This window comes from Psammomys obesus, unplaced genomic scaffold, assembly GCF_907164565.1.
Source record: "Psammomys obesus unplaced genomic scaffold, mPsaObe1.curated_primary_1811, whole genome shotgun sequence".
Classification (NCBI taxonomy): Eukaryota; Metazoa; Chordata; class Mammalia; order Rodentia; family Muridae; genus Psammomys; species Psammomys obesus.
This window is the reverse complement of record NW_026585689.1, coordinates 2,794,161-2,817,753: the sequence shown is the minus strand read 5'-3', so window position 1 is coordinate 2,817,753 and position 23,593 is coordinate 2,794,161. Positions and strand designations below refer to the sequence as shown.

At 41.8% G+C, this 23,593-nt stretch overlaps 1 protein-coding gene across 1 annotated transcript in view; it reads right to left on the bottom strand.

Annotated features, from left to right (window-relative positions):
• Positions 1-23,593, bottom strand: part of Morc1 (MORC family CW-type zinc finger 1) — a 169,052-nt gene that overhangs the window by 26,193 nt on the left and 119,266 nt on the right. Inside the window, exons 19-20 of the mRNA XM_055593130.1 lie at positions 19,531-19,776; positions 13,389-13,493 (exon numbers count right to left, since the gene is read on the bottom strand). Of these exons, the coding sequence (XP_055449105.1) occupies positions 13,389-13,493; positions 19,531-19,776 (351 nt within the window). The remainder of the gene's footprint in view (positions 1-13,388; positions 13,494-19,530; positions 19,777-23,593) is intronic.

Here is a 23,593-nt window from a genome sequence, read left to right as displayed (position 1 = left end):
AAAGAAAAGAAAAGAAAAGAAAAGAAAAGAAAAGAAAAGAAAAGAAAAGAAAAGAAAAGAAAAGAAAAGAAAAAAGAGGGAACAGGGAGAAAGGGAGGGAAAACTAAAAGAACAAAAGTCAAACTAATAGTAAAATGTAGAAAACAGAAAAAAGGAGATTTATTCAAGATGGCCATATTCTGAAGAGTACAAAGAGATCTGGTGACAGCCCAAACCCATCTCTGGGGTCCCCGACATAAGGGTAGGCTTTAAAACAGAAAGCATGAAATAGTATAACTAAACAATCCAGCAAGGTATGGTCCCCTGCCTACTGCTGTCTCAGTTCCCAATACCATCTGACACATTTTAAATTCTCCAAGAAACAAATCTCCCAGGAGAGTCACCTAGGGCTTTAGCCATTTCCTCTCCCAGCAGGCGATTTCTAGGGAAATTCAAATTTCCTGGAGTCCATTCTTTCTCATGGTCTAGTGGGAGACATGAGTCTCTTCAGAATGTATTTATTCCTGCCAGATAGGCCACTTACAATTTCACCTGCTCACTTTGTAAAGTCTCTATGTGAAAAGACCGACAAGCCAGGACTACATTGGAGTAGAACAAGGGGTACAGGAACAAGCAGTGCCTGATTTAAGTGTTGCTAGGAAACTCAGCAACTGGGTGGCACCATTTTATCTAGTTTCTTCCCTTCTCTTCCTTTGTGTCTTTGCCCTCACTGGGCACACATTTTTGTCAAGGACTTTTAAAAAAAAGATATCAAATAAGTAAATGCCCTTCTACCAATTCAACAGGCCATTTTTCCTCTTTATGGTTGATGTTTTGTCACGGGGCCCTCCCCTTCATGCATTGAGTTTGTAGTGCCATCAAGCCCTGATGTGTTGTGGAGTTCAAGGTCCTGCCTTTTGCAGCCTGTTGTCTACTGCACGAGAAATAGATAAATAAAATAAATAAATAAAAGATAAATACTCAATGACTATCAGGTGATAAAATTCTGTGAAGAAAAAAAGAAAAGAGTTGAGAAAGAAGAATGCAGGAGCCTGTATAACGTGACCCAGCTAATCCATGTTCCTTGTTCCTCCCCACCCCACCCCCCGCTTCTCCTTTGTAGCTACTCCCCCAATATGTCAACTGCCCTCTATTCTCAAGGTCCTTTGGTTTGCTCTGTCTGGGAACTTATTTCTTCTGCATCCATCCTTTTTTTCTTTTTTCTGGGACCCACTTGCTGCTGCCATCCTTGAGCACCCTAGCAACAATTACAACTCAAGTTTACACACCACCCAAGGAAGATGTGCCTATCACTTTCCCCTTGCCTCATTTTCTCCTGAGCGCTTAACATCACCTACCGCACAACACAATCAATTCTCCACCGCAAGTACCATCAGATCCCTGCCCCCACATATCAGGTCAAAGGGAACCCCAAATGCAGTGAATAACCCCCAAATGACAGTCTTAGCTCAGAGGCAGCTGGACTATAGAAGGACCACTAGCAAAAGCTCACCCACAGAATTACTCAGTGACCTGTGAAATCGGTTTTCTGTCTGCCAAAAGGAGCCGATACTTTATTCCCTGCAGGCTTTACTCACATGCATGCCTCATGTACATCAAAGTCCACACCAGCACCCTGGCCCTTTTCATCTCCTCCTCTACCCTAAACCATCAGGCTGTTTCAGTTCGCAGGCTCCTTTCCTCCCCAGATACTCATTCTGTTCCTTTTATGATTTTTTTTTTCCTGCACACATACACACCCCATAGCCTTGGCAGTCTGGAATAAATATTTCCTTTTCCACCCATGGAGCAGGCAGTTCAGCACTTTCTTTGTGAGCTTTCTGTTACACCACAGAATTTCACAAGGACAAGGAGTGAGCACGGAAACAAAAATGTCTTCCCTGTTGGGTCCCCAGCATCTAAGTTAACAACTAACAACATACAACGTTTTAAAAAGATGTGTGTGCTGTTTGATGGTGGTGGCAGGGACTGCGTGCAAAAGGAAACCAGGAATTGGAAGCCACAAAGGAAAGATTGGGTTCACACTGTCTTCTTACCTGTTCCCCCTGCCACACATACACAAAATTTACATTACCTGATAGTATGTTCCATTTTTAATATTTTTTGTTCTACTAAGGCAAGGACTTAGAGCGTTGAGAACTCCAAAGATGCTAACTCAGGTCATCCAGGGTTCCAGAGCCACAGGAAGGACACTGAATTTTGTCTAAGAATGGGGAACTATTAGAATAGCTTAACAGGACTTGTACTTCGAGTGAGACTGAAATTGCTGAATAAGCTACCTCGTTTATGCAAACAGTAGCTTGATCAGCGTCATCACTACTCCCCTTTCTCATTTGCTCTAGGTATTTCCAACTCGTCAGGTCCAAAAGAAATTAATTCCCCAAACTCCAGGACAGTCCATATATCCAGAAATGAGCTCAAGCTGGGCTATAGGATTTCTGGCAGTAAGACAGAAAACAGCATTCCCTGGGAACTTGTGAAACCGTTTCCCATTTGCCAAAAGGACTCATTACCCTTACTTCTGGCAGATGAGACTCTTGGCTTTCCACTGACATATACCTTTGGCTGCATATCAAAGCCCATGCCTGCCTTCAGGCTCCCCCAGTCCCTACTACAAGCATTACAAATTTCAAAGTCCAAATGCTAGCCTCTTGGCCCTCCTCTCCCACAGCTACTCACCCTCCTCATGACCCGCTACTCCCTACTACTCTGGCACTTGATCTCTTTTATTCTCTTACTCTCTTGACACTATCTTCATTATTCTCTCTCATATCTCCACCCTGGCGATGACCAGTCTACTTCTTTATCTCTCTGCTCTAAACTTTTCCGGGTGCCTCAGGCTGTTATCTCACATCTACAATAAAAACTTACCCCATATCATGGGGCAGTTATGCTGGCAGTTTCTTTACTGGGGGCCTCTCACCTACACAACTGACATAACCTTTTACAAATATTTACAAATATCTAGCTGACACCTCAAATACTCAATGACGTCACTGGCCATTAAGCAGATTCCTCTGGTCATCTGTTCCTTTCTCATTTACAGCACACATCTGTCTAAACACTGATTTTATTACTTACTCTTTCATAGTCCTCACACCACAATGTATAATTTTTCTCTCAAGCATTCGTTTACCTCATCTTCCTTATAATTGTCAGGTGGTGGGATCCCACTTATATTTTTATTTGTTTTGTTTAATTTTCTTTGATTCCCTCTTCTTTCCATTCACTGACTGATAAAGTTTAAAAAAAAAAAAACTCCATGATTAACAAAAACACAATGAAAACTTCCTACAGTCTCTGCTTATGTACAGTTTCAAGTATAGAGTGTCTAACTCCCTCATCCCTTCTCAATGTGATTTGAAGCTAAAGGGTCATATTTTGCTTTTTTAAAAATAGAAGGACACACATGGTATATACTCACCCATAAGTAATATCAAAATCTATACTCCAAAAGAAGCTAAACAACAAAGAAGACCCTAGAAGAAGATGTTCAATCCTCATTTAGCAGGACAAACACAACAGACATAGGAAGCAAGAGAAGACAGGGAACAGGACAGGAGCCTACCACTGATGGCCTCTGAAAGACTCTATTGATCGAGGTATCGAAGCTGAGGCTGAGACACATAGTCAAAGTTTGGGCAGAGCGCAGGAAATCTTAGGAAAGAAGGGGGAGATAGAAAGACTTGGAGGGGAGAGGAGCTACAAAAGGAGACTAACAGAGCCAAAAACTCTGAGCCCTGGGGGCCCAGAAGAGACTGATACCCCAAACAAGGACAATGCATGGAGAGGATCTAAAACCCAGGCTCAGATGTAGCCCATAGACTCAATCTCCAAGTAAGATCCCTAGTAAGGGGAACAGGGACTTTCTCTGGCATGAACTTAGTGGCAGGCTCTCTGATCACCTCGTCCTGTAGGGTGCAGCCTTGCCAGGCTACAGAGGAAGACAGTGCAGCCAGTCCTGATGAGACCTGATAGGCTAGGCCAGCTAGAAGGGGAGGAGGACTTCCCCTATCAGTAGACTAGGGTAAAGGCATAGGGGGAGAAGAGGGAGGGAAGGTGGGATTGGGAGGAGACGAAGGAGGGGGACACAGCTGTGATACAAATTGAATAAATTGTAATAAATGATAACAATTAAAAAATTAAATTTAAAAATAAAAAAATTTAAAAAATCATTAAAAAATAAAAATAGACATTTCTGTTATAACTTAAGGTTCAGCCAGGAATTCCCTAGCAGAATCACAGAAAGTCCTGCTCTGATGACTCTGTCCACATATACGGAGGTTCGACCTTCAATGGCCCCTTACTTTCCTCCTTTCTTAAAGTTTGTATCCATTTTAAAAGACAAATATAGGTCTTGCTCCTTCAAAATGTCTTTTTCATTTCTCTAGCACAGGCATTCTTCCTTTTTCTCAACAATGCCTGTGAATATATAGTAATGTTACTGTCATTAGTAGCCAAGCAACTATGACTTTAAGAATACTAGATCATTCAGCATCCTTGATTCTTTATTATTATTATTATTATTATTATTATTATTATTATTATCGTTAATTATTATTCACATACTTTCAATTCTTGCCATGACACTGAATTCACAATTTGGTTGAAACCCCGCAAAACAAATATAAGCCTACCAAAAAAAAAAAAAAAAAAAAGATGCTGAGAACTGTATTAACAAGTAAAAAAGAAATATTTCCACCTAGCAAAAGCATAAATCAACTTAAAATTGCCATCAAACATCTACTTCATAGGTACAGAGTGTTGCAGCAGAAGTACGCTGTGCCCACTAACACCTGTTTCATCCTGTCTTACATCTTCCCTAGTTAGCCTTTCTGGTTTGCAGGTCCAGGTTTCACAGCTTGTGGGGTTACTCCCTCACCCTGCCGCATCTCATGGTCTCCCTAGACAATTGTGCTTTCTCTGCTTCCTTTCAATTTACAGAAGGTGGCTTTAAGAAACATTTTTCAGGCTGGGCAATGGTGGCACTACCCTTCATCCCAGCACTCGGAGGGGGTGGGGGGCAGAGGTAGGTAGACAAGAGTCCAGCTTGGTCTACAGAGTGAGTTCCAGGACAGCCAAGACTACACAGAGAAACCCTATCTCAAAAAAACAAAAAAGAGAGATATATTTTTCATTTACACAGAATTATTTTCATTTCATAGCAACCAATTATTCCATTCATCCATTCATTCCTGTAGTAACCATGACATGAGGTGACATTATTCTTACTTTATTTGCAAAAAACAAACCATAGCAGGTCAAAATTCTATAAAATTGGCAAGCAGCACAGAGGTTTGAATTTGAAACTGCATCTTCTCTTAGGCTACAGACTGTCATCTTCCCATAATACAATATTCCTCATGGGATATGGGTATGAATGCCTTTTAATTTTCCCTTTCCTTTAGGGCTACAGATATGCCCTTTATCTTTCTACTGTCTCTCAGAATCCCTGGCACAGTACTGTTTAGTAAATTCACCTTGATGATTTGACTCATGGGCGCTGGTAGTTCACTCACAGGTCCCTAACATTTAGATTCGGTCTAAGTCTCCCATGAGCTGCTCCTTTGCGTGTTTCACACATTCATCTCGTGGCTGTCGGCACAGTCTGCTGTGTGCTGATGGATGGGTCAAGAGAGGCTGAGGATAGATAATTTTCCTTGAAGCCCTTGGGAATCTCTGGACTATAGCTTATGAATAGATTCTCCAGCAATATTTTGGTGGTATTAGAAACAACCCTAGTACTTTCCAGGTTCACAAGAAGGCAACCAGGAAGGCTGATTTAAAAAAAAAATGGTCTTCTTCTGAACTCTCATCACTGTAGTATTCAGTGTATGTTACAGTGATACCAATGCATTTTCTTGAAAATTTGTTAGGACTCAGAACAAGGAACAGGGTGAAGAGAGCAGGGACTCATTAGGCAGGCTCTTTGCTACTCTCTTGTTCTTTATCTGGTTTTGAGTCAGTCACTCTTTTAAGCTCCCTGCCCTATAATACTGACACTCAAGTTTTAGCTGCAGCTGTTTCAGGCTGTCCTCTGGGTTGGATTTTAACCCCCATTAACAAAGTCTAGATTGACAACTCGCAGTTCACCAAGTGTTTCTCAGTTTTTACATGGAAGCTCTGTCACTGGTCCTAGGAACTCAGATGGCCCTGGTGCTCTCAGGGAGCTGCAAGTGGCCCCTCTGAGAGGATGTCTAAGAAAAAAAGAGCAAACAAGGTGTCATTTAGAGGCTTAACTTGGCTATGACACAGAGATATCCCTCCAGCCACTTGTCTCTTTATTCACAGACCCTTCTCGGGCCCCAAACTGTGTTGAACTCTTTTTCTGAACAATGATGTTTATATCTCCTGCAAACATCTAAGGCTCCATCGACTCTTAAAATATTTCTGGCAGAATGACCTGGCCATCAAGCTTTTGAAGATGTGGAGAGAATTTTGTTGACAGAACTCCTGGGTTTGGAAATGCTTGAGACAGAAAACAGGTCAGAATATCAAGTATTCATCAAAAAGGAGAGCAGAGCATGCGCTCTGAACACAGATGAGAAACCCTTCTATTAGCCTGTCCTCAAGACCTGATCTGCAGAGGGAAGAGTATCTACAGAGGACACAGTTAAACTCAGTCTGATCAAAAGGATATTATGACAGGCTGGGATAGAACACTCAGCATCAAGGGCATTTACTGCCCTTGCTGAGGACTGGAATTCAGTTTACAGCAGCCATGTGGCAGCTCTCATCCACTTATGGCCATAGTTCTAGGGCACCTGATGCTCCTTCTGACCTTCACTTACTCCTGCATACATATGGTGCATATATATAACATGAAGGAGCACACTCACATGCACGCACTCACATGCACGCACACACGTGCACACACACAAGCAAACAAATACTTAGATACATCTGAAAAATAATCTCAGCACAATTCACAGTGGCTGTGAAGACTGCTGACATAGGGATAGTACTTTGTAAAGGTTGTGTAATATCTCATGATTTTAAGTCAAAACTATCCATGTATAACCATGGTAGAGAGACATTTGTTCATGTTTTAACAAACTACATTCGCTTCCTACGTTCAGACTAGTAACTGAAGATTACTAAAGATGAAAATACATACGAGAGAAGAATATATGGTGATTCTTCCTAGAATCAGAAAAGCTCTTCATACATCTGGAATATGTAGCTCAGAAAAGTGAACTAAGGAAGGCACATGCACAGTCAAGGTTTGTTTCTCTTCTCTCTCATTTGAGTCTCAGAAAATAATTCTCACTTAATTTCTCAAATTTGTAGTTTTTTTTTTTTTGTTTTTTGTTTTTTTCCAAAGTGAACTTTCTTCAAATTTATCATTTGGCTTTTGTAACCATCTGTTAGGGTCTGACAACCTGATTACGCTACTGGCTTTAATCAAAGAGCCTCTAGGGGGGTTAGTCTATAGTTGCTTCTCATCTTTCATCCTGTGATGTGACTTGAACGAACGCTTGCTAGTCTCTTCCCATTGCTTCTTTTTATTTATATTGCTTCTATTTTGCATGGTGTAGGGACAACTACTCTGAATGCCTCACTTTTGAGTATGGTGGCAGGGCATGGGGAGACCAGTCAATCTGTTCTCGGGTATAACACCCAAGTCCCAAATTTTTGGCTGGAGTCTGGAGTCAAACTTCCAGTATATCACACAGCAACGTACAAGGGTTTTTACTTGCATTTAGGTAAATCCCTGGCATAGATGTAGCACTATAAGCAGAAACAGGGGAAATACAATAATATTTACTTAGACATTGATTCTACTGGCAAAAGCTGGCATACTTACATATAATAAAATAGCTTCAACTTCTTTCCTAACTGGAATTAAGCAGGGAAAATTAGAACTTTACACATAAGTTTGGAAATGCTCAAGACAGAAACCAGGTCAGTATATCAAGTATCCATCAATATATATGAGGAAATATGGATTTTCTGGTGGTCAAAGGTAAGAGAATACTAAGTCATGGAAAAAACTAGTGGTAAGTCTATGGCCACGATGGCATTAAAAAATGAAGGCTTTCTCCTTCCACCCTAAAAGCAGAGGTGAGGGAATGCCCAGAAAGCAATGTTCTGTATCACCTATAAGGCGAGTCTTGGGGACTCCCGGTTAACCAGAAGAAGAGATGAATGCTGAGGAAAAAAAAAAAAAAAAAGTATGCTGTTCAGGTCAGAAGCAGGGAGGATAAGGAAAGAGACAGGCTTAAGAAAATTTATATTAATCTGAGGCAGGACTCAATGCCTCAATGCTGGATTGAACTTTTAAGATTTATTTTTATTTAGGTGTATACATATGCTGTGTGTGTGTGCGCCCGCGTCCATGGAGGTCAGAGGAAGCTGGAGCCTGAGTTGTGGGCAGCTTACAATGGACAGTGGTTCTAGGATTGAATTTGGGTCCTATGCAGAGGCAGAAAGTACCCTGACCACTGAGCCATTTCTCCAGTCCCATGGATTGGCCATTGAGAGTTTTTAATTGGCATGTGAGTACTTGTCTTACCTATGGGTAAAGTACCAAATGTCAACACATGTATACAATATGGAATGGCCCGTCATGGTAATTAGCATTTCTATATCCTTAAATATTCCGGGTTAGTAATTTTTGAACTCTTCTGCAGTTATTTTAAAGTATAGTATGAGTAATTACTGTGGACTACAGTTCCCTTCTGCACTATATAACGCGATACTATTTCTCCTTTTGGAAATGTGCTTTAGTAGCCATTATCCACTCCACTGCTCTCTTGCTACCCTACCTACTGACATCAATGTGGTCAACTTTTTCAGCTTCTAGAAATAAATGAGGACATGTATGACTTGTCTTTGAAGCCTCCAGCTCTATGCATGTTGCTAACAATGGCAAGATTTCATTTGTGTGTGTGTGTGTGTGTGTGTGTGTGTGTGTGTGTGTGTGTGTACGTACATATACCAGTTTTTAGATGGTTTGGACCTTAAAAATTGATTCAAGATTCTGGCCTGTAGATGCTCATCTATACAACACTGGAAATCCTTTAGGCCAAATTTCTTAATGACAATATACTGCAGAGGTATTTTTTGGAGTCGTTATGTTTGAGTAGAGAAGCTTGCTATGTCTCAGTTGATCCAAGCGGAAGAGGCTGCATTGATATTTGAGCAGTTACTACAGTCATGGTGATGAGAGAAGAGAGAAAAAGTCACAAGGGGTCTTCACAAGAGAAAGAGTTATGGCTGAGGCTGTGTGACCACTTCCAGCAGTGTGACCTTGAGAGACCTTTTGTTTTCCTCATCTGTGAAGTGAGAATGGAAATACTCCTTAACTATCAAGAAGATTTGATAAAGTGACACAGGGGAAGAACAGCACCCAGATTTCATCCTGGCCACACAGAAAAGAGAACTGATTTCAGTAAAACACTCAGATGTTCCCACATTCCTTGCCCTATACAGACACACAGAGACAGGTGTGGACACAAAAATACACACACACAGGCATATACACAGATACAATAATCACATATGGACACAAACACACATAGAGAGACACATACACAGACATACACACACAAACACACGTAAGACACACCCAGACACATACACACACAGACATCCAGGTAGATACACACAAACAGACACAGACATGTACACACACACACACACACACACACACACACACACACACACACACACCAAACTGGGAACAATTCAGGTTTACAGAGACAGAAGTGATAAATTTGGATCCCAGTAGTTCCATAAATTGTTAGAAAGAATGACATGTGGGCTAATGGAATTGTGGAGAATAACAAAAGAAATGTGTTGGAGTTCAGATGAAGATTCCCACACCAATCTGACTGGGAGGCTAACTAGCCTGTCTGAAAGTGGATTAAGATATCTTTTAAAAAGCTCCTCATTATTTTCAGGACAGTGTTTTAATGTCTAGAAAGAGCCTCAGGCTCACCAGGCCCCAGTTGGAAACTTCCAAAGCTCTGAACAATGTGCAAGGTCTGACCAAGAACACTGTGTGTAATCCACTCTCGTGGCATGGACTCAGAAAATGAACGGCCTACGCTGGCTGAAAGGCTAAGCATAAATTAGTATCAAAACTTTAAAAAAACGCTGCAGCAGTGACAACAGTCTACACAGCCGGAATCAACTGCAGACAAGGCAAATGAGCCCAAGACCTAGGGAGTAGGGTGGGGGCGTGTTACGTGACACGGGGCATAGAAAGGGAGGAGCACTGAAATGTAACTCTTCAGGGCAGGGCCCATGCCCAACAGAAGATGGCCAACACAAAACAAACTCAACAGAAACTCTGGAAGTCCTTTGTCTCATGATGTGTCTAGGCTTTTTTTTTTTTAACCTTACAGCGCCTTTGCATATATATTATGGCTTCTGGTTTTATATTTTCAAGGGATTTTTCTGTGTGCAAATGTGTGTGTGTCTGCATTTACATGTGTTCTTTTTTTCCTTTGTCTCTTTTTCTTAGTTTGTTCAGTCCTAGTCCAATTTGTTTTTGTTTTATCTCATTTTTATTTTATTATTACTCCTTAGATGCCTGTTGTTTTCTGAGTGGAGATAGAAAAGATGTGGATACAGATGGAAGGGGAGAAAAAGGAGGAACTGAGTAGAGTTGGGGGAGGGGAAATTATAATCTGAATATATTGTGTGGGGAAAAATCTATTTTCAAAAAAAAGAAAACAGAAAAAAATTTCAGGGAGAAGAAAAGGAAAACGTTAGGATAATAGATGAAACGGTTAGAATACTGAGCCCAGCAGTGGGGTTATTTGGGAGAACAAGTGATCACATGGCTGAAATAAACAATGATGAAATTAAATGAGAATGTGAGGGGCAATTGATGTTATCATCATTTCACCCGAACTTAGAAAACTGTCAATACAAGAGCCGCTGAGGTACCCAAAGGCAGGAAGGAGGAAAATTAAGTACCCTACTGTGAAAATGCATCTTTTCTAAAGGCGAGTGGGTAGACATTATTAACACAGTCAAGGAAAAATATGCTAATCAGAACGAAATTGTTCCCCAGACAACAGGAAACCTGTACAGTAGAGCATAGCCAAGCATGAGGTAAGGACTTCTATGGTGGGCTGAGCACACCATATATCTGAATCTATTATCCCTGTGAATAAGGCCCTGGGTTCCACACTCAATTAAGCTCACCAAATAATAAATAGAAGCATGGCAGGTGAAGGGAGGTTGTCTTGTGTTGTAGCTCATTTTTCTTCCTTAAGTAACAACCTCCAGTACCACTTTCAGCACTGACTGCTTTCCTCCTTTATATTCAACAAGCAGAGCATCCAAAAGAAACACACATAAACACACATGTGCGCGTGTGCGCGCACACACACGTACTACACCACAGGTACACACATACACAGTCATCACAAGACAACTGTGAGGGATCATAGGGCTTAAAAATCTTCCATTTTGTTTTAACTTTAAGAAAGTAGACAGATACGCATTCATAGGTAATTACTTCCTAGTTGAATTATTCCTGCTACAAACAGAAATTAATGTGCATCTCACTAATACGCATTTATGCAAATTAATTTGTTGTTTGAGTCTGAAAATGAATACCCCACTAAGATTGCAGATTTAGAGTAAACCACCTACCACACCCACAAAAAAAAAAAAAAACAGGACTTGAGAAACACACCATACAAAGCCAGCATCACTCACTTCCAAAGAAGCACTTACTGAAGGCAGTGAGACAGCTCGGCGACAAACAGGAAGAAACCGATGCCTCTGTAAAACAAGTGTTGACCCCTAACAGTCCCAGGGCAGCTGTGTCAAACTGTGTGGCACAGAAGCCTTGAGGTTTTAAGACAGCTGGTCGCTCTCTTCATTTTCAGCTTTGGTTCAACTCTGACCTCTTTTCTAACTTTGAAAATGCTTTCATGTTGACTTGCTGGATGTCCTGGATTTTGGTGTTCCTGATCACTGATATAAGGGTTTGGGGACTTTTTTCCCTCCTCCCATATACAAATTACTTGTTTTCAATGTATTCATTCTCACTCTCTCTTTCCCTTTCTCATTTAATGGTTTCTTAAAATGATTGCAGTATGCTTGTGTGATGTCAGGAAGTAGCAGGGACTAGGTAAGTGTGGAAGAAACTAGACTACCCAAGATGATCACAGTTAAACGGGCATATGGGACCCTATGAGGCTCTGCTTGAAATTTTCCATATTTACTTATTTTTTTCTAAATAAAACTGGCTTATAGTCCTACTGTGTCAATGACACTCTACTGAAGGAAAGGAAAGTTGGAAGAAATATGTTCTCCATTGGGTCCAGTACAATTTAAATAATTCATAAATAAAAAAGGATGCTATGTAACATATGGACAGTGCCTTTCACAGCACTTCACAAGTGAAAAGGCAATGACAACGGTCAGTCCTTGAATCAATCCTCAATACCAAAAGATTGTTACACTTGGCTTAGTAAAGTCAAAGTGATTTCACAGTTGCCAAGGTTGGTTTGATACTAACCATTTGTTAGAATGAAGATGCATTATGAGTGCCCCATGTTTCCTAAATAGATTTAGCCCAAGGGCTTTTGGTAGCTATGTAATTTAAGACAATTCAAAATTATACTTCAGGGACTGATGCTGTAACTCAGTGGCCCCTAGCAGCATAAAATAGACAGGCAGATAGGCAATAAATAACAAGGACCAAGAACATCAGAAAAAGAATTACAATTTCTGATGGAAGTTCATAATTAAAATTGCATGTGATCTGAATTGGGACATGGGACTCTGATACGCTTTTCAAATTATATGCATAATTTTTTTCTTTTTTTAATTAATTAGTTTATTCACTTTGTATCCCCCCATAAGGCCCTCCCTCCTCCCCTCCCAATTCCACCCTCCCTCCCCCTTCTTCAAGCATGCCCCTCTCCAAGTCCACTGATAGAGGAGGTCCTCCTCCCCTTCCTTCTGATCTTAGTCTATCAGGTCTCATTAGGAGTGGCTGCATTGTCTTCCTCTGTGGCCTGGTAAGGCTGCTCCCCACTCAGGAGGAGGTGATCAAAGAGCAGGCCAATCAGTTCATGTCAGAAATAGTCCCTGTTCCTATTACTATGTTCCCATTACTAGGAGACTGAACTGTCATGGGCTATGTCTGTGCTATATGCACAATTTTTATACATTTACATATATGTCAAAGTTCTCTCAGCCTGAAGAAAGGGATCATAGGCTATAGTTTAATTTCATGTCCACTGGTTAGGGCAGCCACAAGTAACAATTAATGTCTCTGTGACATGCTCATTCATCCTCCATATAGTCCAAGTGACTGAACTACATGTTTCAATTACCCAGATCTAACAGACCCTTTTCTTTTTATGAATGTGAAACTGTCTTACAGTGTCGTTCAACAGTGAAGTTTATCTTACCGGGATTACATCTGGATCTTTGCTGCCGGTTTCAACATCAGTGTATGCCTTGCATTTCTGTACAAGATTTTCACTCTGCCTCCTTTCTACTTTCCACAAAGATGCCTAAAATAATGACAAAAATTAACAAGGGATGAGAACCAATCAATGGTATACATTAAGCCACTTTCAAGTCTCTATTTCAAGAGACTTGAAATATTTTTAAGTCTCTATCTTCATAGAGACTCTATTAACTGCTCAATAATTAAAGAAATTCAACTTCTGATCTGTGGCTGGTTGTGGTAACACACATCTATAATCTTAGCATTTAGAGGGTTGAGACAGAAGGACCACAAACCAAGGACAAGCTCTCTCTCTCTCAATATATACACATACACATACATATACACATTAAAAAAAGGCAACAAGAAATGTATCACTCAAATATGTACATGTAAATATCAACACATAACAATGTTACAAAAAGAATAATTACCTTTATTTTAAATACTTATAAAAATTAAATGATCTCTATCTGCCTCACTTTTTTGATATTTAAATTTTTTTTTCTTCACAATTTATTCATTGTATATCTCAATTGAAGCTTCCTCCCTCAACTCTCCCAGTACCACCCTCCCTCCCTCTTCCCCTCATCTCCTTCGCAGAGTCCACTGAAAGGGGAAGTTCTCCATATTGCCATCTGCCCATAGCTTGTTAAGTCTCATCAGGACTACTTGGATCCTCTTCCTCCGTGGCTTGGCAAGGCTGCATCATCAGGGGCGAGTGATCAGAGAGCAATAAACTGAGTTCATGACAGAGGCAGCCCCTGATCCCCTCACTCAGAGATCCACATGGAGACTGAGCTGCTAATCAGCCACATCTAAGCAGGGGGTCTAGGAATCTCCATGCACGGTCCTCTGTTGGTGCATCAGTCTCTGCAGGAACCCCTGGGCTCAGTTCTTTTGTTGGTCTCCTTGTGGGGCCCCTGTCCCCTCCATGTCTCTCTAATACCATCCCTCTCTTCCTCCATAAGACTCCCTGCACTCTACCCAAAGTTTGGCCATGAATCTCAGGATCTGCTTTTGATCCCCTGTTGGGTGAATCCTTTCAGAGGACCCCTATTCTGTTTCCTCTCTTCTACCGTCTGGTGTCTATCTTGTTTGTCACTCTGAATGAGTGACAAAGTCTCTGAATGAGACTTAAGCATCTTCCCTAGGGTCCTCCTTAGTGTTTAGCTTCTTTGGGTCTGCAGATGGCTGTCCTATATTATACAGCTAATATTTGCTTATTACTGAGTATATATCATGCCTGAAATAAGTCACTCAAATAAGTACATGTAATGATCAACTAACAACACATAACAATGTTACAAAAAGAATAATTACCTTTATTTTAAATACTTATAAAAATTAAATGCTCTCTATCTGCCTCACTCTTTGATCTACCATAAATATGATGTCTTCCAAAATGAAAACAACTTAGTTTTCAAGAGCCGACATATGGGCGTACATCCTGCCACCATTTCCTGTGTTCTCCACCTGCGAATGAGTCCCAAGCTGGCTTCTGTTGTCTGCATTCCACCCGCAGCAGCAGCAGCAGCAGCAGCAGCAGCAGCAGCAGCAGCAGCAGCAGCAGCAGCAGCAGCAGCAGCAAACAAAGTCTTCCTTTTATTATTCCTACTGCCGCTACACTTGGATAAACCAACAAGCATTTCTCTGACCTACAGAGTTTAGCCCCTCTTGCCCAGCTCGTTTTGAATCTTATTCCCCGATTCCTAGTGACTTGCTAGTCCTGTTCAGTTACCTTCCTAGCCTTAACTGTCTGCTCTCCTCTCACGCTACCCTTCACCCTTACTTGTGCCTCAATGTGCCAGCACTGCATAAGCTCATGTGTCTTGTGTACAGCTCATATCTAAATCTAGGGTCACATATGCAAAGACCAACTCCTCTCCTGGGAAATCTCACATTGAATTCATAATTCAACTTCACAGGCTATTTGCTCTCTGGAACCCTCAATTTCAATGGATGTCATCACTGTAAAGCCAGGTTAAAGAGCTCAAAACTCAGCTGCCATTCTTGCCCTTTCTCTCTGTTCATTTGGTACCCCTAATATATCACGAAGATGTGACCATCTCCACTACCATCATTCCAATTATTTCTCCTCTGGAGCAGCCTGGGAACAGCCTGACTTAAACCCCTGACTCCACTTAAGTGTAACTGTTGAGCAGAACTCATGTACCATTTATCAGTCGCAGAGAGGGATTTCTGCCCATTGCATGTTGGTATTGATATTGGTACACAATGTAGGCAATCACCTGATGGAATACTGCTTTCCTTACGTAAAGGAGAGACAGCACAAACGAAGCCTCAGTACTGTGCATCCCTCCTTCATGGCAGAGTGTGCCTCTAGGAACCAGTGCAGGGAGCTATCTAACAGCATTGCTTTCATTTGGCAGAAGGACCTCACATCTTCCGAGAAGAAGTCAGACTGAGCAGTGGAATTAATTAGATGCTATGTCACATGTGACAGGCATATATAAGCAAAACACGCTATAGATGAACCCTGCCTCTGTCTATGGTTCTATGGGTTTTTAATCTTTTGATAAGGAAGTACCCCAAGCCCATGAATCATATTTATGTGGCCAAAGAGAATACACAACCTGAGACCTCTCTAACCAACTCTGTACTAACCTTCCCTCTATACTATGCCAGACGAACCATTTTTGAAGGAAAATCTGGTCACACAACTATTCCATGTAAAACAAAACAAAAAACTCTAGTGGATCCTTGGTGCTTTTAGGATAATTCAACCCCCCCCCCCAAGGCTGCCAGGACCTAATATGGTTATGATTCCTGTTCCTTTTCATCCTTCTGTGTTACCACTCTTTGTCCCTGTAAAATCCTCTCTATTGATCTCTGTGTCAAACGTTCTGCCCCTATAGTTATCAGTTTAATTGAATATAATCTTAAAAATGCAGGAGCATTTTCCCCTGGAAAGACATCTCTGTCCTATTCTTAGTTATAAATCCCTGAGTTTAAGTACTTGTGCTCTTGTGTCACAGACAGCTGCCATAACAGGGGCTGCACAGAGGGCCGCACAGTTAGGTGCTCTTACTGCTCATGTCCAGGACCAGAGTCTGGTTTCCAGCACCCATATCCAGTAGCTCACAAGTGTCCATAACACCAGTTCCAGAACACCTGACATCCTCTTCTAGTCTCTGTGGTACACTCAGGTATGGTGTACATCTACATATACATGAATAGAAATAAAAATAAATCTTTAAAATGCTACAAACAACATTCCAGGCAGAGTGGCATCTAAATCTAGTTCCAGCTACTTTGGCAGTTAAGGGGGGAGAGAAGCCTGGGGAACATAGTAAAACGCTCTCAAAACAATGGGGAAAAATCTTAGGCAGCCTCCACAGTTGCAGTTTATGTTTGTCTGTGACAGTGTTAATCCGTTCTATAGTAAGCTTGACGAGGGAGGAGCCACACGGGTACATATGCTGAAAGATCCAAAATAAGATTATACAGAAGATGAAAACACACACACGCATATTCTATGTAAAACTACAAAAGTGTTTGTGTATGTACAAACAGTAGGTAAATACATTCATTTCATGTTAGCTTTACATACATGTATATGTTTATATATGCAGGTATGTATATACACACATACATATAGTATTATACTAAGTTAATCTCTATATTTAACATCTAAAATATGTGGTTTTAACACCTGGGCACATGCTAAATTTTTGGCTTATTCTATTGTGTTTTTAAAGCATGTAACTTCTATACACACACACACACACACACACACACACACACACACACACAAAACAACAAATCCCCAATCTTGAAACTGCACAGCTAAAGAGTTTTTCTCAAAATCCAGAATAAACGAGATATGACTGTAAGGTTTTTATTTTATTTTATTTTATTTTGTTTGTTTGTTTGTTTGTTTTCTTTTTAGTTACATTTTGTTAACTCTGTGTCCCAGCTGTATCCCGCTCCCTCATTCCCTCCCCAACCCCACACTCCCTCCCTGGTCTCCTCCCTGCCCCTTTCCAAGTCCACTGATAGGGGAGGACCTCCTCCCCTTTCATCTGACCCTGTTTTATCAGGTATCTTCAGGGCTGGCTGCAAAGTCCTCCTCTGTGGCCTAACAGACTGCTCCTCCCCTGTGGTCAAACAGCCTGCCCTTGAGATCCTGTTAGAAATAGTCCGTGTTCCCCTTACTTTGGAAAACTACTTGGTTACTGAGCTACCACGGGCCACATCTGAGCAGAAGTTCTAGGTTATATCCATAGATGGTCCTTGGTTGAGTGTCAGTCTCAGAAAAGACCCTGTGCCCAGATATATTTGGTCCTTGTAGAGCTCCTATCCTTTCCATATCATACTAACTTCCCTTCTTTCATATGATCTAGAAAAGATCATTCTGAGTGAAGTATCCCAGAAGGAGAAAGACAAACTTGGTATATACTCGCTTATATAGACCTACAAGATATGATAAACATAATGAAATCTACACACCTAAAGAAGATGATCAAGAAAGTGGACACAGGCGAAGGTGATTAATCCTCATTTAGAAAGACAAATGGGATATGCATTGAACTTATGACAGGAGTCTACCACAAAAGGCATCTGAAAGACTCTACCTAGCAGTGTTTCAAAGCAGACACTAAGACTCATAACCAAACCCTCGGCAGGTTTTTATTTTATAAACATGCAGTGCTTAGAAACACATGTAGGTATGTGGCAGGTAACTAACAGAAACTTAAGACTCTGTGGATGGATGGCAAATGGCTTGGCGGAGCTCACACAATCTCAAAGAGGCCACGGACAAAATTTTCAAAATTAAAGGAAATAGGTCTCAACTATTTTGAGAACACAAATGGTTACAAAATACAATGAGAAAACGCTATTCAGGATTAAGGCTTTTTCCCACAGGTGTTAAAGGTACGTGCATCTACTGTTTGTCAATGATCCCTCAAAGGAACCTGTGTGATGGGTGGGAGCGGCGGCGGGGAAGCCTCTATGAAGTTCAAAATAGTTCCTGTTGCAAGATCCACACCTAAAGTATCTTTTTTCCCATCACACCATGTGGAACAAGAGTTAGTAAATACTTGGTCTTCAAAAGAGTTTCCTCATACTGCTTTAGAGACAAGGGTAAATCCTGGGACTGTTTTCCTTGGTGGCCCTTATCCACCCTTTAAGGGCGAATTTTATCAGAAGAAACAATCAAGAGGAATAATAAGCCAAATCTGATGAACCAGGAACATTAGTGAACAATAGTAAGGTTTACAGAAGATATTAAAAGGACTCCAGTCAGAGAGGGTCTCTGAGCACTCAGCACTAAACACGGTGCATGATGGATGTCACTCAACCACCGGCATCGCATCCTAGCATCCTCATCACCAGCACTGCTGGTGACCAAATTAGTACACAAATTCCTTACAGCAGGAAGGCATTAATGATAGCAATGTACGGCCGTGTGTGTGTGTGTGTGTGTGTGTGTGTGTGTGTGTGTGTGTTGTGATTCTTTAAAAGAAACGCATACTTGGATAACTGGAAATTCTGGGGTGATGTATTTAGTAGTCTGAAGATTTGGGGAAGAAGAAGGAGTTCCACAGGCATAGAAAGGGGCTGAAGCGGGTGGCAAGGGTGTAAACGTTTCAAATATATTATACACACGCTCAAAATTACCAAATAATAACAAAATTCAAAATACAGAAACATCAATCTCAACACTTAAGTAGCATACTTATATTTGATGCCAACCCTCCTCTCCCAACTTTTACTATTGGGTGAAAAAGCATGAATGCTACAAAGTAAAGGTTTCCCTGTCTCTTAAGTACAAACGTGAGATCTTTTCCCATCCAGGCCTTCTTTGGGGCACCATCACACGGCTGAGCTCTGCACATTGTGCTGGTATTAGCAATCTAATTTTCTTCCAAAATAGAAAACTCAGGGGGGAAAAACAGAAATTGGGACCCTATCCAGCAAACACAGGTTGCAATGTACATCCCATAATTAGAGTGAGCTAAAAATGTGAAAATGAAGCAAAACCTTTACCAGATGCTATTTCCAGAACAAAGAAATTATTATGCATTTTGTGAATAAGAGAAAAGAAAGGAAAGAAAAGGGGGGGGGGAACCTGCCTGCGATGCATCCACGTGCTTGAGGTTTTCCAACAGAGCTGGCGCATGACTCGGCAGCTGGTGCCTCACTTTCTTCTTTGTAGACCTCTTCAGCACCTTGGTCACGCAGACAAACTCCACATCAGAGTCTTCGGCCTCTGTGCTTCTCTTCTGGCCTTTTTGGCTGGACGAAAGCTCCAGAGAGGAAGGGGTACCCTGAGCTGGGTCACCCACTGAAGGCCTGGTTTTCCCAAGTTTGGATTTTTCCTTAATTAAAAAAAATAAAGACATAATTTTGTGAGTTGTAGTTAGATAATTTATGATGAACTGCCATTTTCTCTCATGACACAGCATTACAATTTTTACAGAATGTAACATAGTTTGATCATATTCATCCCCTATTAATGTCCTCCAATTTCTCCCAGATCTTCTCAAAACATATGATATGGTGGTTTGAATGAAAATGACCGCCATAGGCTCATATATTTCAGGTTTCAAAAGCCCACACCAACAGTTAACATGCTTTCTTACAGTCTCATACATGTGTGCTCTCTCTTCCCCTCTCCTTCCCTCCCTACTTTCTCCCTCCCTCTCTCTGTCCCTCCCTCCCTCCCTCCATAGTAGTTTTCAGCTATTATTCTAGTGTCATGCCTCTTGCCTTTTGCAATAATCCCCATAATGAAGGTCATGGACTCTACCCTATCCTCTGGAACCATGAACCCCAAATTAAATGCTTTCTTTTCCAAGTTGCCTTGGTCATGGGCTTTGTCACAGTAGTAGAAAGGCAACTAAGGCACACCCATCCCCTTTCCAATTTCATGTCTGTTTGTTTTTTTTTTTTTTCTTAAATCCACAGAGTCCAGCTGATGCTTCCTATATTCAATGGGTGTGGCGCCACCCACTGGAACACAGCCACCCCCTGAAGCCCTGTGCCTCAGCATGAGGTGGGGCTCATCTGCCCCTCCCCGATCCGTGGCAGAATACAGTGACTTGATCTTGGGCAGGTATTACGCATGTAGTGACAGCACCTGTGAGCTCACGGGTGTGATGGCCTTGCCATGTCCAGAAGACACTGACTCACAGATCTCCCTGGTCTCCAACTCTTACAGCCTTTGTACCCCTTCTCTGTGATGTGCTCTGAGTCTGGAGGCACAGAGGGTAATACAGATGTCAGCTGAGGGCCGAACACTCCACAGACCATAGGCGAGTGTTCTCTGCACTCGTACCAGGTGTGAGGTTCTGGATTATCAATCACACTTCTTACTACTGCTAATAAAAAGTTCACAAGTCAAAAGTTGTGGGCATCCGTTTTAGTGAATGTATGCCTCAGTAATAGCTGACTCGAAGGTGGGCTCAGAAATTGCTGCAGAGTTGAGTTGTGACTTTGAGAACACACAATACAGCCTCACTTTCTCCCAGCAGAAGTGCACTTGCCTTTTGTTCTCTGGTGCATGTGAGGAGAGGCCAGTTCCCATTGCTAGGCCAATTCCACACCTCACATCCTGCATCCTGCCCCTGCTGGCTACCATTTTAACCTGTGAAGGATGTGTGTGCGAAGAGTGTGCTAAGAGATGGAGTATGTGCGCCTGTTAGCTAGAGTCTGTTCCCTATGCTAGAAGCCAAAGAGAATTAGGAGACGTTGGGGTAGAATGTTGGTGACGTTTCAGCATTCCTAAGTTTCCTGCAGGTGATTAATGGGTTGATATCCAAAAGAATCAAATACAAATGGAACATATTGCTCCTACGCCTGATTCTGCAATGAAGCTATGTAGTGAGTTAGGTAACTTTCTATGAAAGGAGGGGGTATGGTTATGAGCTCACGCGCATTCCGACTTATTTAGTGGATTCACAAGCTTTTGATTCCTATATAGAACACAGAAAATGCAAATAACGGCAATGCAAACTAACGGGACACTCTGGAAGAAAATGCTTCAATATTTAAAGCACATATGGAGAAATTTCAAAATTTAAAATATGTCTTTGTCTGTTACGACATACGAGCAGTTAAAGGCTGGGGAGAAGGCATACAGGAAGACCTCAGTTTGGAGCTCCAGCACCCACAAGAGAAGCCGGCTGTAGTGCTGCACACTTGTAACCCCTCAGGAGGAGAGGACAGGCGGATCCTCAGGCTTGCTGAGCAGAGACAGTTGGCAAACTCCAAGCTTCCTGTGGTTGAGGAAGACCTACGATGTCAACTTCTGACCCTATGTATGTCCATGTGCACGCGCACATACACAGGACACTCAAAACAACGTGTGCACGCACACACACACCCGAAATAAGAATAACTGAAACTGGGATTCCCTGTGAAACTCTGAGGCCTCACAACCGTTCCATTTTTCAGACGCTGGCTGAAGTGATTCAAATGTTCTCTACGTTTGATTTTATGTTATTGTAGTGTGTATGTGAGGAGAGGAAACGCACAAAACCTCACCACGTACCACCCGGCAGGCTGCAAGCTGGAAGAGTAAGCTAGCCTTGAACTTAGGGCAACTCTCCCACCTCTAGATTCCTAATGTTGATATCACAGGTATGAGTTACTAGGTAGGATCCTAAATTTTAAATCTTAGATGGTAGAAAATTGAGAAATATAACATTACATGACATTTACCAAACTTAACAAAAAAACAAAAAAAGTGCTTGTCATGCAAGCATGATAACATGAACCCACTTTAAAAAGCTGGGTACAGTGACACACTCTTGTAACCCCAGCCTTAGGGAGGTGGAAACCAGGGGATCCCTTCATCTTGCTGATGAGTCTGCCTGGCTAGTCAGCAGGTTCAAGGCCAGGTGAGCAACTGTTCCACAAAAATACAAACAAACAAACAAACAAACAAACAAAAAAGGTGGAGGATGGCATTACGAGTTGTCCTCTGGTCTCTACACATACGTACACACTAGTGCAAGCATGCCTGCACACATACATATACCACACACAGACATAAGCAAGGATTCTGTATACAGAATATTTCTGGGGGAATATATCTCCACAGACTAAACCATCAATAACTTTCTCAAAGAAACTATTGGAAAAATATAAATTAAATGATTAGTTCTAGTAATGGAAGATACAGAGCCCGAATCAGCCGTATTCTGTAACCAGGCAAGGCTTCCAGTGGCGGGTCACTGGAACAGCTCAGCCATAAAAACCTTCAACCATCTGTCCTGCCTTCAAGATGTGCTGCAGCGACAGTGGTGGGAGTGGCCCACCAACGACTAGTCTAATTTGAGGTCCACACCACAAGAGGGGGCCCATGGGTTACCAGGAACCAGAGTCTGGATAGGTCAGAGACCTAGGGTGGAAGCAAATACATTAATGAAGTGATTCCTAATGATATTCTGCTATCCTCAGAGATCAGTGCCTCGTCCAGTCATCACCAGACAGGCAGCCTCTGACATCTGATGGGAGCGGATGCAAAGACCCAAACATTGGACAGTGAGAGCCCAGGTTGCCTCCCCTGGAGCTTGGGCAATCCATCAAAGAGATGGCTGAGAAATTGTAGGAGCCAGAGGGTCAAGGACACCAGGAGAGCACAGCCCACAAAATCACCTCACAGGGCTCCTGATGGCTCACAGAGACTAAAGAGGCAGCCATGGAGCCTGCAAGGGTCTGCACTAGGTCCTCTGCATGTATCTCATGATTGTTGCTTGGTGTTTTGGGTGGACTCCACACAATGGGAGTGGGAGTGTCTCTAACTCTTTTTGCCTACTCTAAGGACCCTTTTCTCCTACCAAGTTGTCTCACCAGACTTGATGTGATGGTTTATACCTGGTCTTACTGTATCTTGTTGTGCGGTCCCTGGGAGGCTTGCTCTTTTCTTGGGGGGATATGGGAGTGGGTAGACCTAGGGGGGAGAGGGTCAGTAGTGGGAGGAGCTGGGAAGAATATATTCTATGAGAGAAGAATAAATAAAAACAAAATAAAAGAATTGTCATCATTCCCATCAGTAAGATAATGGGTTATTTCGGTATTATTTATCTCCCAAGTTTTTGCTGTTCAACATATGTCAGTCTAGTCAGAAAACAATTGTCAGCTAAAATCTATTAGCGCTTCATTCTGTGAGGTCACCATCTATAGTAACAT